The sequence below is a fragment of the Perna viridis genome, chromosome 2 (genome assembly GCF_037379345.1).
Source record: "Perna viridis isolate PV_CMFRI_1.1 ecotype Kerala chromosome 2, ASM3737934v1, whole genome shotgun sequence".
Lineage (NCBI taxonomy): Eukaryota > Metazoa > Mollusca > Bivalvia > Mytilida > Mytilidae > Perna > Perna viridis.
Window position 1 is genome coordinate 15,030,540 of NC_142446.1, and position 17,242 is coordinate 15,047,781.

The following is a 17,242-nucleotide window of genomic DNA, read 5'->3' on the forward strand; positions in this document are numbered from 1 at the left end:
GAAATTGCAGATAAAGTCTTGAATGATTTATGATGTTGACTACTGAACCTAGGTATTTGTCAAGCTTTAGTGATTTGTATCAGTTTATATGTAATGTTTAGCTTATGATTATTTTCCTTTTGTTTTTTCCAGTATAAGAGTATTGTATTCAGTAGAGGATCAGAGGTGAGTGATAACGTGTTGATTTTTGACATAATTAAATACACATGTATTCAATCTTTAATTTAAGGTTTTGTACTTCTGTCTGTCCATCTGTCAGTTTATCCTTCTGTTGGATTCTGTTGTTTTGATAGAGTTAAGGCTCATGAACTTTTTATGGAATTTCCAGTTGTCTTTATTTTTTTGTATATTTTGGAAATAGCTTCTGACGTTGACTGGATTATTAGATTGAAATAGTAAATAAATAAGTTACCATTGGTACAGTCAGATATTTTTTGACGGAGTTACAGTACAATTGTTTTTATTTTTATATTTTTGCTGGTAGATGACAAAATGTATTGTTTTTAATATGACCACAGAAAAATTGTGATCGTATAAAGTTGTGGCGCAGTTGTAAGAGTCGTCATCGTCGTTGGAGTCATCAGTGGACATTTCGCTTTCTTATGATAACTTTAATTGTGGTTGACTAATTGTTATGAAATTTTGAAATGATTTCACTAACCACTAAAGGAAAGTTTCCTTTCAATTTGAAGATTGTGGCCACTACCGTCTTGGAATAAGGTGAAAAGGGTGTTTTATTAAAACCAATGTAGGATGTTTGTTTTTCTTTTGATTTTAATGTTCTTTTTTTTATTATGTTCCTTATTTAATTCTGGAAAATTCAACTGTATCAAAGTAGATTTGATGCGTATTGGACCGTTTTCAAGTTATTGGGGATCAAAGTTGGGTAACACCCGAAAATTCTACTTTTTTAATTTTGGTCTGTATCCGAAATTTTTTTTATTGGATTCCTCATATTAATCCCCGCCTGCATTCTTTAAATCAGATTTTAGATATCAAAGGGGTCAAAGGAGCCATACCCCTATTAAAGTGACTTTTTAGCTCACCTGAACCGAAAGTTTCAATGAGCTTATGCCATCACATTGCCTTGTTCTTCGTCTATCTTCCATAAACTTTTCATATTTTGCTCAACTACATGAAAACCCCTTCACCAATTTTAACCAAACTAGGCAGGAATTATGTACACAAAAGCTTCAACAAAAGAACCACTCAAAGTTGCCATTGAAACCCTATAGGGAAACACATTTTGGCCTACATCTTTGTTTTTACTGAGCCAATGGTGACCACAATAGCAGTAATAATAATAAGAACAACTTAAGAATCTGATAAAGTCTTGGTTTTGCTTGATTAAACAAGGTCGCCACTAGATGGCATTTCAGCTTTAAATGATCAAATGATATGACCATATGATTTCAAATTTTCAAGGTAGGCAAATTAGGCTCTCTTGAGCCTCTAGTTTATTTTTGGTCTGATTTTGAATTTTTTTAAATTGGATTCCTCATGACAATCACTGCCTATGTTAATAATCAGTTTTCAGATATCTTGAATGTTTTTCGAGTTATATGGGGTCAAAGAGACCACACCCCAAAAAATCTACTTTTGAGTTCACCTGGCTGAAGGCCATATGAGCTATTGCCATCACTTAGTGTCTATTGTTGTCATTGTCCATTGTTGTCAACAATTTTTCAAAATTCTTCTCCTCTGACACTACTTGACCAATTGGAACTAAATTTTGTATGAATGAACGGTACTTATCTGGAGTAGGAAATTTTGATCCATGGAAAAACATGGCTGCTGTTACTAAAAATAAAACAAAGGGGTCAGTCAGGAATTTCTCATTTATCTCCAAAACGGTTAGGTTTAGCCAAATTCTTTCAATTGCAGAAATGATCCTTATGATAAGGCCTACAATAGTTTGTGATGATCGAAGTTATCAGATGACTTCTTGTTAGAGTGTTTGCCCTTGAAAGACAAGAAATTGTAGTTTTAGCAGTTCTCAGTCAATATCTTGAAAACTAAAATAGATAGAATAAAACTTTCAATGGATGAAATGATCCATATGACAAGTCCTACCAAAGTTTTATTTGAGTCAAAATTGTCGGACAACACCTTGTTAGAGTTATTGCCCTTGAAAGACAAAATTTTAACCAGGTGAGCGATTCAGGCTCCTGTGAGCCTCTTGTTTTATTTTTTATCTGAAATTGTGCAGTACAGTGTCCAAAACATTTGTTGTGTCCATAATGAATTGTAAGTCCCTATGTTTAAGTGTGTCAAAAACTTATAATGTGTCCACACTTGCCCTAACCATTCAGGGTTTGACAACTGCTGTTGTATCATGCTGCACTCCATGAAGCTTTTTATTGCAATTTCTGAAAATTGTGATTTACTCTTAAGAAAGAGCTGCACTGCATTTACTATGCTTATTGGTAAAAAAACATCCTAGTCATCATAAATATAGATTTTTATAGGTGATATTTGTTTACATATTCCATACATTTACATATATATATATTGCTTTTTCTTCATCAGACTGATAGAGCCATAAAAATTGCAAATTAGGCCCCTGATACATTAGGTCATATTGAGAGTTACAAAACTAAGCCCCTGATATAGCTTAATGGCTAATGCTTTGGGCCAGAGTTTTTTTACTTGTAAGGTACCTATTATTTAGCCTTGACCAAGATAATGATCTCTACTAGTCAATATTTTTTTGTTTACAGATGATGTATAATTTTCTTTGTGATGAGTTTTGGCATTCCAGTCACATAATCAAAGACTTACACCAAATGTTATACAATCCTGGAAGTGTAAAACAAATCTATCAAAAGAGAGTTCTGAACAGGTTTGTTGGATTTAATAAACCATATGTTACTTAAATACAAACATAAATATGTTGGATGAATGGTAGTTGTTATAGAAAATATATATAAATATATACTGTTAATGAATTGAAATGACTGACGAGATGAAAAGTTAACTAGTTACTTAACATCAAGATCAATCCCAGTGAGTATTTAATTCAAAATTGAGTAGCGAATTTTTTTTCTGCAAGCATGTTCACAGCATATTTTTTTTTCAGGAGACAGAATCTTTTTGAAAAGGAGGATAAGAATTGCTTCTCCGAGAAGTTTCTTCATCATTGTCAAATCTGCAAATCACTGATGGTAGGAATCATGAGCATTTTGATTTTGTCTTCTTATGTAGTGAAAATTATTTTCGTAGATTTTGTTTTGGGGGTGGCTATAAACTCTTAATTGAATATCTATTTTTAGGCCAGGTGAGCTATTGTCATCACTTATTGTCTTCCGTTGTTGTCATTGTTAACTCCTCTGAAACCACTTATTAGATTATTACCGAACTTCTTCACTGACATCTTTAGTATTCTACTTTGAAAATTGATTAATTAGATCCAGTGTAAAACATGGTCTCAATTGCTAATTTCAGACCACAGTGGTCAAGTTACCAATTTTACATATTTCTCCAAAACTATATTGGAAAATAAATGGACTTTTTTCAGCTTAGAGAGCTCTAGAAAAGTCTTCTTGGTTCAAAGTGGTAGGGCAATTTCTTGAGTTATTGCCTTTTAAAGACAAAAAAAAATTTTTTTTGCAGTTTTTAGACAGTAACATGAAAGCTACAATAGATTAAAAAAAACTTTCAATTGACCACATGATTCTTATGATAAGGCCTACTAAAGTCTGTGATTGGGTTGAAGTTGTAGGACAACTTCTTACTAGAGTTATTGCCCTTGAAAGGTGAGATATGAACCAGGTGAATGATTCAGAGTCCTGGGAGTCTCTTGTTACTTAGCTCATTTGTGATTTTATTTTATTTCCCACATTAATTAACTGATACATCTTTTATTTCTAGAAATGGTTTCTGTTGTATTACTTTTTATATTTGTATACTATAATATAGTATACATATATAAAAAGTCATATTGTATATGACTCTAAACACTAATCTGAGTTTCATATTCCTTTTTGTCTTAAGAGAGTGGAACACTTGTAAAGGAGTGAGAAATTGTTAAATATGATGTGTCTTTTCAATAACGAATAGAAGCTTTAAAATAATTTGATGTCATTTTTTTAATAATTTTTTTTTATAACATTTTTACCTAGTTTGAATTCATTGTATGTTACTTTTCTCCTTCAAGTGTCTTGAAAATGTGAAGTTCTGTTAGATTTTAAAGAAAAAAAATAATAACAACCAAAAAAAATGTTCACACTAGAAAACGATTTGTAATATGTCATTTTAGCTCACCTGGCCAAAGGCCATGTGAGCTATTGCCATCACTTGGCAACGTTGTCATTGTTTGTCATTGTTAATAATTTTTCAAAACTTTTCCCCTCTGAAAGTACTTGACCAATTGGTATGAATGTTTCTTAGGGTATTCGGCATAAAACTGCTGTGGGGATTTTTTATCTGTTGAAAAACATGGCCACCGTTACTAAAAATAGAACATAGGGGTCAGACAGAAGTTTTTCATATATTTTCAAAACCATTAGGTTTAGCCAAATTATTTCCATTGCCAAAATGATCCTTATTGTAAGGATTGCAAAAGTCTGCATTGGATAAAAGTTGTTGAATGACTCCTTGGTAGAGCAATTGCCCTTGAAAGGTATTTTTTTAAACTATGATACATGTAGATAGAAAGAAACTCACAATTGCCAAAATGATCCTTATGATAAGTCTTACCAAAGTATTTGAGTCAAAAGTTTTGGACAACTCCTTGTTAGAGTTATTGCCCTTGAAAGGCTAAAAAAATAACCAGGTGATTCAGGCTCCTAGGAGCCTCTTGTTACTAATTGATAATACTGGTACATGTTAGGGGCCTAGGGTAACATTTGTCTTACACATTTATTTCTTCATCATTTATTTACAGGTAATTTTCAAAAAGTACAGAGAAAAAAGAATCATGTTTCCTGTGTTACCCAAAGAGCCTATTATGTCTGACATTGATGTTCTGACTTCTTTGATGTCATCCAACTCAGGTAAAAATTCAAATGAGAAAACACAACAAGAAGGATTTGGATTAGTCATAGAATGATATTAAATTTACATGAAGTAGATGGTTAGTTCACTTGTTGCATTAGTGAATGCTATTTACATCAGAAAGTTAAGGGATAATTAAGTTACTGGCATTGCGGAGTCTTAAGAAATCATGTTTGATATCTTTTATGAATACTTTTGTGATGAATCAATGACTCTCTCAAAAATAGTACCGGTAAATAAAATTTTTACATTAATACCATTTTTATGTCAGTATAAAGCTGCAGTAAGCATATTGTTTAACCCCTGCAAGTTCCTCTGATCATCCCATTATAGGTTTATGATTTCTTTGAATAGCTCCTAGTTTTATTGCTTAGAATTGTATAGAAGATATTATAAGAAAATTTAATACTTGCATCTGTCAACATTTCTAATTTTTGTGTGTGTAGGTTGACATCATCATTTCAATGCTGAGAGTATTCTAGTATATTTTGTCCAAATATCTCTTAGAAAGTTCATGTACCAGTAACTACTGGATATATATCTAAGTGGTGTATAGTATCAGGAAATAAATTTTTTTATGACTATTTTGTAATGGAGTATGCATGTATTTGCTTATACCAGTTTTTGGCTGTTATTTAGTGATAATTTTAGTTTAATACCTACTAAAAAATCATAAATAGGCATATCTTGGTTCTCTGCTGCAACACTGAGCAGGGACATAGAAATGCCAGCATCTGTTTGTGCATCCCAACATTGTAAGCACTCTCACACTTTCTTTTCTCTATGCATTTTTATAAGATTTATACTGACGTTTGCCTCCACCAATACCTTGTGTAAGAATTCACACCCTTTGAACTTAAAAAATGTTCATCTGTATGATATTGTAAGTGCTCTCACACCTACATTTCTTAATAAATTACGGACATAGTGCCTGGTACGACAGGTACACCTAGGGCTGTACCAATAATTTTCATTTTTTTCACTTGGTAGCTAATTAAAACTGGTTCAAATATAGCAAGGCATCCTTTCTATCAAGATGTTTGTGCTATGCCTCTGAATTACTAAAGTTTGTTACCAGTAATAGGTAGGACATGTTTGAAACAAGCTCCCCACCCCATTAAATCCATCTGATTTTATAACAAGGATTTAAGAAGTGCATTTTGTCAAGAATTTCTTTTTACGTTTTTTTCTTATTGTTGGTTATTTTTTATTTTATGGATGGGATAGTATTAATGTTTTTATAGGGTTTTTGGCAGTACTTACTGATGGGATAGTTTTATGATTAATAGGGCATTTGGCAGTACCTACAGATGGGATGGTATAGGTTTTTATAGGGTTTTGGGCAGTATTTCCAGATGGGATGGTATAAAATTTTATAGGGTTTTCAGCAGTACTTAAATATGGGATAGTATTAATGTTTTCTGGGGTTTCTTGCATTACCTACAGATGGGATAGTATTATGTTGAATAGGTTTTTTTGGCAGATAGTATTAATGTTTTATAGAGTTTTGGCAGTACTTACAGATGGGATGGTATTAATGTTTTATAGAGTTTTGGCAGTACTTACAGATGGGATGGTATTAATGTTTTATAGAGTTTTGGCAGTACTTACAGATGGGATGGTATTAATGTTTTATAGAGTTTTGGCAGTACTTACAGATGGGATGGTATTAATGTTTTATAGGGTTTTTGGCAGTACTTACAGATGGGATAGCATTGGAGATTGTAGGAGGTTTACTGCTGGCAGCTTATCTAATTACAGTGGTGTCTGATGGGAAACTGCAAATGGAAGGACAATATTTATTGAACTTCATACAGGTAATTTTCCTCTCACCTTAAGTTAACAAATTTTCTGAAGAGGATGCTAGTCAGTCCCAATCTTTTTATAAAACTTCTTCAGCAGCTTTGGTATCTATCTGAGAAATCATATCATATCATATCATATAAAAATTTTAATTTGAAAAAAGTTTCAATGCTTTCCAGATATATCCAAGCATTTTGTTAGCTATAGTGCCCTTTTCTTCCATTATTCGTCTTTCAAGGCCCTTAATTTTTACATGTATAAAGATAAGTATAACTTATTTCTTGCCAACCTTTTGTTATTTAATGAGCAATTCATATGGTGTACAACTAGATTGTTTTTAACTTTTATGTGTATATCTGCATTGGAACCACAATTCTATTTATTATCACTATTCAGATTGTTCTTAAGCCTAAATGCTTTTATCTTAAACTGAAATAAAGTTGTGTTATCTTCTGTTGGTTGAGAACTTATTAATTTTAGAGGAAGTCTAGTCATCAATATAATTGTACCTTTCTTATCATTTTCAGAGAGGAGCTTTCCCTGCATCATTTAGAAACAGACTACTGACTTTGATGCAAGATTGTTCTCAGTAATAAAACTTTAAAAAAAATTAAAGTAGTAAATCATTGCTAGAATTTTTTAGAAATGAAGTCTGTGCATTGATTAGGAACTGAAGTCATAATCCATTTGGCAGTTGGAAATAAACAAAACAACCTTCACTGTAGAAATGACATTCTTTAATGATAGGATTATCTTTGGTGCTCAATTATACTGGTATATAGAGAAGTCTTAAATACCTCCACTTTTACCATTGGGGGTACAACAATTATTATCATAGTGGGACAGTATTGGATACTATTACCAGTCTAAGAGCACTAAATAATGTCCCTCTCATAATTTCTCTCTGGACCAGTCAAATTGTTTTTGTGATCTTTCTCTAGATACTATGAAGCTCAATACGATTCACACCATTATTCAAGTTGTCTTCATCCTATAACTTTGTAGCCATTAATACTGTTATATCATCATGTTTTATCAGTTTGTTTGAACATTTTCTGGTAAGCTGCTTTCAGTTCTTTTTCCTGTTGAGCAATGGCTTCTTTACTTAGAGTTATAAACTTCCTTGTTTGAGAATCTGAAATAAACATGCAGCATGGCAGAAAAGTTGATAATGTGTCACCACCAAATTCATTCATAAATCTTGTATTATTGTACATAAATGTAGCACTAGTATATGTAATAGGTATTGTCCCCTTCTAGCAATAACAAGTTGACTACACATAGCCATATGCCCCTGTCACAGCTTAAGTTTGAAACCCAGTAGAAATACAAAAATGTGTATCATTGAAAACCCTACATAATTTAGATGCATAACACTTATAAAACATGTTATTTATAACAAAACTTGGAATTATCTCCATGATTACAGAAGCTTTATGACCACAAGGGAACAAAAATTAGTTTGTCTGTTAAGTCTAATCAAAATGGTGGCACAATATGGTCAACTACATATTGTGCCATACAATTCTGTAAAACTTTAACAAAATCCATCCAGTGGAGTAGGAGGATTTGTTTTCTACAAAGTGTAACTATAGTGTTCAAGGCAGGAAAACAATCAATGTCCCATAACTCATGTAACATTTGTCAAATCAAAATGGTGGTGCAGTATAATCAACTAAGTATGGTACCTAACTTCAACAAGATTTGTTCAGTGGTTCCAGAGCTGCATCTGCAAGACAAGTGTGACAGACAGACGAACACCATACATGTAACTATGTCCCTCAATCCCATTGCAGTGGAGCGCAAATAAAAAAGGATCATAACTGTACAAACATTTAATTTTTTAATCTGATGGAATTGAAATTAATACTTAATTGCTAATTCATCTAGATTTTACAACAAAGACAAATTTGCTACATGTAACCATGTCTCCCCACTGATTAGACAACTTTAAAATGCTTTTGGAAACAATATTTAGAATATAATAGGCTTGATAGCAATATCAATATTTCACCAAGATATATTATGGATGCCTTTTAATGCTAGTCAAACCTTGGCCATTTTTTTTTCTCATTTTTTTTTAAATTCATTTTTGTTTTATGACTGTGCCCCTTTTGTCCTAATTCTCTGGAACACTGAGATGGATTATCTCCCCTTGCAACCATTTGACAATATCTATCATATATAACTCGATTGGAAGAATTTCCGTTTTCTTGAGAACAAAGTTTCCAAGGAATAAAGTAATGCTACCACCAGTTCGTCTATCTGTGAACACTCAAACTAATTTTTAAATTTGGCACATACATGTACACATCTAATACCTTACTGATTTTCAATGTCATAGTCAAATTTCACTCAGGTCTGGTCTGAAAATAAAGCACCTAAATTTTTTTGTACTAACCATTTTGTCCTGATTGTAGGAGAAGATTTAATGCATCATCAAAGTTTTTTAGATGATAAGAGGCTACTCCTTTTCTATACAATGCTTTTACATTTCCATGGGACACCTCTAAAGCATTATCACAGTGCTCTATGATTTTCTCATAATTAGGATCTTCTTGTTGTAACATGCATGCTGAAAATTAAAAAAAAAACAAAACTGTATCTTATTGCATCTAAAAATTTACTTTCACTTCATGATAATTAGTCAAATTACCTAAGTGCAGTGACTGCGTGTAAGTACATTTTAAACAATCAGAAGTATCATTACATCTTAACTGAATACTGTGCTGTATATTACTTATCATATTTAACAATTACCAATTGCAAGATGTCTTTATATGGCCTACCATATAAGATTTAAGACAAATTTCATTCCTTTACTCCATTTGGTACATGTACATGTATGTCTTGAAATGTGTTTGAAATGAGATCACATCATAACAAAAATTGGGTACACATTTTTTGTACATTTATGATCTTTTTAATATCTTTCTCAGAAAAAAGGCTAGATATCAATGTAAACGGGGAGGCTCAAATTAATACATAAAGCAATATTATTAAGAATATTATCAAGGATCATTTCATTAATTGGAAGGGTTTTTTTTCTATCTATTGTGATTTTCAAAATACATGTATTAGCTAAAAATGAAAGAAAAAAACAAGGACTTGTCCTACAACTTCAATCTGATGGGGACTTTGGTAGGCCTAACCATAAGGATCATTTCATCAAGGAAAGTTTTTTTATATCTATTATGGTTTTCAAGATAATGGCTAAAAACTGCAAAAAAAAAAAACATCATTTATTGCCTTTCAAGCGCAATTACTAACAATAAGTCACCTCTACAACTAAGATCCAATGGAGACTTTTGTAAAGCTAAAGCTGTTCAAAGTCTTCATTTTTCTCTATCCCTCATTGTTTTTCAGATATACCTAGAAATAAGTAGCTTTACCTTTTGTTTTTTAAATGGACATGGCGGCAACATTTTGAAACACATAAAAATACATAGGGGCAAGTTTTGAACGGGATACCCTCATAAACATTTATGCCAACTTTCATAAAAACCTGTCAAGATGTTTGAAGAAAAGTTTACAGACAATGATGTCAAGCGATGGCAATATCTCAAGTAGTCCTTTGGGCAAAATAAATTGGTACAATATTAAACAACTATGTATAACTCAACCATTAAGTGATTTAAGATTGGGAGTCTTGAAGCTTTTTGTCAACATTTCCCACATCTGAGATATTCTATGGGAACTAGAAATGTAAAAAAAGACCACAAAGTAAAGAAAATAGAACAGCTGCTCCGGTAGAAGTATGACAACAGGTTTAAAATTTCTTCCTCTTGAAGGGCAACAAAGGGGGTGCCCCTTCAGAAACTCCTTAAAAAATTGTTCAAGTCGATTATTCATCTACTAACTATCCAAGAAATACTTGACCAAAGTATCTTTTGCTGGATTTAAAAAAAAATGACAGTATATCACAATGGGTATCAAATATTTCTGTAATAACATCTTGAATCAAGTTGACACTGTTATTGATGCTCTTCAAATCTTTAATATGTTTCTACTTTACAGACATTGCCATAGGTTTAAAAAAAAAAAAAAAAAAAAAAAGAAAAGAACATTACATTTGCCTATGATTTTTGTTTACAACTGGCAGAAAAGGGGGGCATGAACCCCAACCATCATATACATGTAGATGAATTTTTTTTTAGGGATATTTTATGACTTCGCTTCCATTTTTTGTTGGGAGTATTAAAACTTTGTAACTTGAAAAAGGCAGTTTTAATAGTAGTTTTGTATAGGTCTATAAATGTAAATGTATTTATACTGTACATTTGTTTTTTTTTTTTGTACATAAATTTTATAAGAGTTTTCATTGGACCAATTTACTAAGAGTTAGTGTACTGACTAGATTGATGTCCTGCCTGGTGTCAAACAATTTCTTCTTGACTATGCAATATCATCAATTTAGTCCATCAGACTCCTTTTGTAAAGACTGCCTAACAGGAGGGATACACAAATGTACATGTAGCTTAACAGTAATGTAAGAGTAATCAAGGGAACCAAGGTTATAGGGGTAATCAAAAGAATGTAATCCAGGGACAAAGACCAGACATGGAAAACAGACATACACAACAAAGAACATAAAGTAACTAAAATCATACATACAAAGTAACAAAAGTAAATGAGCAACTCGGACTCCACTAAAAACTGGGAGCATGGACCATGTGCTCCGGTAGGGTAAGCGTCCTCTGCTTTTCTAGAAACACCCGCCGAGTTGCTCATAAAAAGTCAAGTCCGGGGTAGACAAACGAGGAAAGGAAAACTATGACCCATTGCATACATCAGTTTTCATGGTGCTGATGGATACACCATAATGATCCACGAGTTCATGATGACGACCATAAAACTTCTGTAGTGATGACTTCAATCTTGTAGCAACATAACCCTGTTCCAGAAGCCTATTTGTTAGAGTTCTAGCACAATACATAAAGTCTGCGTAGTTTCGGCAAGCTCTGGCATAACGTATGAGTTGTGATATGAACACTCCATACGCAGGAGCCGAAGGGATGTTGCCACAGATGAAAGGAAAGTTAACAATCCTGAATGAAAAGTCATCACGTTTGTCGTAAAGTTTAGTCAATAGTTTTTCTTTACCATCAATTTCTAAGTGTAGGTCAAGATATGAGGCTGACTTCACAGTGTCTGTAGTATCCTTTATCTCAAGTTCTTTTGGGTAGATGCGATGTATCAAATCCCCGAACTGAGATCGTAGGATCTAGCCAAACAATATTCTTTCTTTCTGATCAGATCAGCTATAAAATCAGCCTCATAAGAGTGAAGGAATAGGTCAGCAAGTAAAGGAGCACAATTTGTTCCCATTGGAATGCCGACCGTTTGTTGAAAAACGTCAACCACACTGGAAAAATATGTTGTCGATTAAAAATTCCAGCATTTTATAAACATCTTCCTCTGTATATTTGGAAGACGATTTGGAATTATTTCTTACAAAGTATGAGGAATCTCTACCAAGAACTATATATTTGTATCTATGTGTACCATCTTTTTTGGAAAAACAACAATGTATAATGTTTTTAAGTCGGGATTTTAACTGAGTATGGGGAATAGAAGTATACAGTGTTGAAAAATCATAGGTTTTAATGCTATTTATTCAGATAACAGTCTTGAACTGATTGTCTCCAAAAGATCTTTCGAATTTTTCAGGATCCACATTGAATTAATACCACTACCGGAGTAACAAGTGTTGTGGTAGGACTGTAGACTCTCTTTGACAGTTGTGAGTATAGAAGTTAAAAGTTTTGAAAGAGGTTTGGTGGTACATTTTTCAGATCCAGCTATGAAACGTTGTTTGTATGGATTCTTGTGAAGTTTAGGAATCCAGTACATATACGGTAAATCACAATCATCGTCCTTGGTAGAGAGACCAAAAGAGGATAGCACAGATTTATGGTTTTCCACAATCTCTTCTTTGGAGAGAGTGGTAGCAGTGTAGGTTCTATCACTGCTATTATTTTCTACGTCTACCTCTGATGATAAACATTAGATATAAAAAGTTTTGCAGACAAAAACAATGTTGTTTTGGGCTTTGCTGGTACGACAACATACTTGTCATGTATAGTAGACAATGTTTTTGCTACATCGGGGTCTTTGAAAACTGATGTAGCCTTGGCACTCATTGACCTACTTAAAACTTTCATTCGTTTCAAAATTAAAGACCTCACGGCCCTTAACCACTCTGACAGAGAATCAATGTCTTCTTGTTCTCGTTTTATCCATTTTCTTGCATAGTCCTCAACGGCATCCATAAGAACTTTAAAGTTATAATTCAAATTTATTGAGCATTGTTCATGGTACTTGGAACCTTTAGAAAGGATATTATGCAGAGATTCGTTTTCAATAATGGTTAAATCTCCCGTAACGATGTGACCAGAAGGACCATATTTGAATGGAGAAGTTTTGCAAGAACAGTCAGGTGGTTTAGCCTTGAAGTCTTCAATCTCGAGGTTCTGCAATAGCCTTTTATAATTGAAAATTTTGGATGCAATGGGTGAAGTATAGGAATATGAAATAATTGGTATGGGGGAATTATGTTGGTAACATTTTTGTGATGGAGGATGTTAGCCAAATTAATTGCATCTATACCTTAGTTGACAAACGGTAGTGGAAGAAATGATCGATGAGAGAATACAAAATAAAGAACCATTTTTGGAAAAAAAACAGCAAACAAATCTATTTTGTGAAATATACATTGTACATGTACATTGAACATATCCTAGGGGTTTATTATGCTCCTCAAGAACAGTAAATAATAGCTAAGTCAAAAATGGTATAATATAAATTTATTATTGAAAATGCCATGGAAGGGAGTTGAATAGTACATGTACATATAGATAGGTCCAAAAATGGTAAAATGAAAATTAAGAATCTGATATTCTGTAGACAACCCAAAAAATTCTGTAAGAAGAGATTTTTCTCCGAGACCCATAATGTCATCACAATGGAACAAGTAATCTCAATCACTGTGGGCCATAAAAAAATCTGTAATATGGCCAAAATCACCATAATGGGGATTCTGACATGCGTTATTTTACCTTTGCTAATGGCAAGGATTTTTATAGTAGTCTACTTAAAAAAAATCATGCTTATGAGCAGGTCCCACAAAGTGGAACATTGTCATAAACTTTAGTCAAATAACAATTTACCATTAACTCAACATAAAATCGCAGCCCCTCAAGAAGAAAATGGTCTGTGCCTACATGTAAATCAACCCCCTGTACAATCAGAGACCTATAATTAAGAGATGAGAAACTTGCTACCAAAATTAGCCAGTTTATTGATAAAATTATCACAAGATTCCCTGACCTTTCCACTTACATCTTAAACTAAGTTTTCCCCTCCTGATGAAATGATCTGAAATAATTGTGGCAGATGCCCAAAAGACGTAAAACTTGAAACTGAAGATTTTAATCAGTTATCTTTAAAAACAAAAAAGTGGTGATAGGTTAATGTGAAATTAATGAATTCAATTTTGAATTATTTTCATTACCATAAAGGGGTAGGCAACTTCTTTTTTGTTTGTTTTGGTAGAAAGAAAAATGTGGTATGAACATGAAGCTAGGATACTATAGAAAGGGAAACTGAAGGTTTTATTTCAATATTCACAATACTTTTTAAGTTATGAACATTTAAAGTCAAGTTGTCATTGTTGATTAAGTAAGTACAAGATCTCGTTTCCCATCACGTGTTCATGTGAGATTCCAGTTTAAAACCCGACCAGCAATATTTCAGCTATATTCAGGCGATGAACATGAAATTGATGATAACATGAACATGAATGATGATGAAATGAAACAAGGGATGGGACACAAGGACAATAGGGTCGACAAATTTTGGTTGCCACTAGAAAAAGGGGGGATGGGTAGGGTCGGGCAATTTAGCCTCATGTGGCGGAGCGCAAAGGTTCCTACTATTGAATACCACAGCAGGGTTCTTTAACGTGCGAGGAACATGGCATCTTTCCCAAGACGGTGCACCACTATGGTTTGCTGTCAGGTTTTCCGTGTTGTAGCCTGACAACCCCAACATGTAACACGCCAGGGGTACCCCATTCCACCACCTGGGGCACACATCCCTGTTGCTCTGTGGGTGGAGCACCTAGCCCCCGGCTAGGTTTCTGAACACTATTTAGTTGCCTTTTACGACAAGCTTAGCACTGCTGCAGGCCTATTCTTTTGACACCCAGACCTGCAAGGGGCCTTGGTAGTTACAAATCTCTGTAATTACAAATCTATGACACAATATATTAAAATTGAGGCCATGGCTATTTTGCTGGATCCGTTAAAATAGCTTATTTCATGTCATTTACAATTTAGCCTGATCCAGCAAAATAGCTTATAAAATGTTACATTTGTATTTGGCTATTTTGCCATCAATATTTAACAAAAATACAAGACTTAGTACACGGATCCGGCAAAACAGCCTCATATTAAAATAGTATTGACGATGGAAAACTTTTGAGGGGGCGAGTTGTGGGTATTTCCTATTTTATTCGTACCTGCTAAATTATTGTAACAGTCTCCTTTAAGTCGGTTAGTTTGGTCAAGAATTTCAACGGGAGTTTCCGTCTGTTCAGCAGACAAACCCATTATGCTGCCGACACTTTTATTCTGTCCAACTGCTTTTAACTGAATAATCGCTCTATGATACTTCCCTATAGCCCCCTTATACTTTTTGGCTTTGTATAATTCATTGCCTTCCTTTTTGAATCGTTCTGCAACTTCCATTTTTTCTGCATTACTTATTGTGCTCTTTTTCTCTGATTCAGCCATTTTCGCGTTGAAGATGTAAACAAAAAGTACAATATGCGGTTGTCGTTATATTTTTTTTCTTACTATCATAATAATCTATATTTTTCAGTTTCTATATTATTCTGTCTAATTTTATCCAAGCTTTTTGAATCCTTTTTTATATTTAGTTTTAGATAGAAATACGACAACTGTTCAAGGAAATATACTTGAATACCGAAAGTTCAATCCTTTACAACGAAGACCATAACTTTCACTCAAGTAGTGCAACCACTTGATTTATATTGAGGGGGAATGGGAACAAATTTTGAGAAAATGTAAGTCCTGAAACGCCGAAAATTGTTTATAATAAAATATTTGGACAATATAATATGGGCACTGTCTATTTATTTTGTTCTTATGAGCTGTCATGTGTCATATAATTCTGGACTTCAGCAACTGTTTATTACAGCGGCTTGGTCCAGACACTTTGAAAAGGAGGGGTGTCATCCGAAGTTCCTCAGAAAAAGGGGGTGCTATCATATTTGCCAGTTTTTGTCAATTTTACACATGAAAATGACTAATTTTCTATGGCAAGCCGTTGTGGAATTTATTACCTATTTATTGATATCCATAAATACTTTATTGATATTAAGGATTAATTGTTTTTATCCTGCAATGAGGTTATTTGTTAAACGAATAAAGGTATACGGTTATTTTTTGCTGTATCCGTGCATTAGCAGGTTATCGACTCTCTGGCTCCTCCCACTCACGTGATAGGCGGAACTACTTTTTTCTGGTATGCGTAAATTAATCATGGCCACCACCATAGATACGAAATAAACAAATTGCGATTGCGTATCCGGTTAATCTATTTTTTGCTGTTTTGTTTCGTTTTCACCTGAATGAAATAAAAGATTTCATGTAAACCAAATAATGATTTTGTTTGTATTTTTTTTTCACCGTCATATATATGGCAAATCCCAAATCTCGTTCAGATTCGATTCATTATCAGTTTGCAGACGACTTCCCCTGTCATTTCAGTCATGTCGGACTCGGAGCCAGAGTGTCCGTCTCAATTTAACATAAAGTGGTCCGCACTTAAAGAAATTGAAGCATTACAATATGATAAAACTCTTGAAGAGACAAATGACCAGGAAACTGTTATGGTCTTGGATTTATAACTGCCTAAACACAAATTTCACCCCTTAACTCTACTGCCATATACCAAACAGAAACAAGTCAGTCCTCGTGAAATTCAAAACTTTAATCTTCTTAAAATCGACTTTACAACATTCAAATTATTTGTATTTATTGTTCATTTTACTTATTTGTCGCTTGGAATTAAATAAATTTTGATACATTGCTTATTTTCTTCAAACAGCTTTGACGGATTATATGGTGCGGATTGAATTTCAATGTTTACTGAGTCATGCGCTATGCGGAGATAGCGTTTTAGAGCATCATTTATGCCTCTCCTAGATGTATTTTATCTCCAAAAAAAATGGCAAAATTAAGTGCAGGCAAAAGCTTTTTTTGCCTAACGGCAGCTACGCGCCTGATTAACATGTCAAAAAATCCTTTCTTGATATCAATAACAAGTGAAAGAGGGTGCCACTATATGTGGTTTAATCATGGTGAGATAAATGTGTGTAACTGCTTATTTTATATGATATTGTCCGGCATGCATCATC

General features: G+C 33.4%; 2 protein-coding genes across 6 annotated transcripts in view; one reads left to right on the forward strand and one right to left on the reverse strand.

Moving 5' to 3' along the window:
• The window catches only part of LOC148623774 (tRNA (32-2'-O)-methyltransferase regulator THADA-like), a 51,872-nt gene extending 44,459 nt beyond the window's left edge, over positions 1-7,413 (forward strand). For 4 of the 5 annotated variants that reach the window (XM_088565877.1, XM_088565875.1, XM_088565876.1 and 1 more), the window contains 6 exons: positions 133-165; positions 2,721-2,842; positions 3,080-3,164; positions 4,886-4,994; positions 6,679-6,812; positions 7,326-7,413. In XM_088565877.1, coding sequence (XP_088422003.1) covers positions 133-165; positions 2,721-2,842; positions 3,080-3,164; positions 4,886-4,994; positions 6,679-6,812; positions 7,326-7,391 — 549 coding nt within the window. In that variant the 3' untranslated portion in view covers positions 7,392-7,413. Of the gene's footprint in view, positions 1-132; positions 166-2,720; positions 2,843-3,079; positions 3,165-4,885; positions 4,995-6,239; positions 6,293-6,678; positions 6,813-7,325 lie in introns of those variants that run through there. The other variant, XM_088565878.1, reaches the window with a different exon arrangement.
• A 100-nt stretch (positions 7,414-7,513) lies between these two features.
• Positions 7,514-15,624, reverse strand: LOC148623776 (tetratricopeptide repeat protein 9C-like). Its single transcript, XM_088565881.1, has 3 exons — positions 15,320-15,624; positions 9,200-9,373; positions 7,514-7,933 (listed from the first exon to the last, which is right to left on the reverse strand). Exons 1-3 carry the CDS (start codon positions 15,591-15,593, stop codon positions 7,824-7,826), a joined length of 558 nt encoding a protein of 185 aa, XP_088422007.1. The 5' UTR covers positions 15,594-15,624; the 3' UTR covers positions 7,514-7,823.
• Between the last annotated feature and the right edge of the window lie 1,618 nt (positions 15,625-17,242).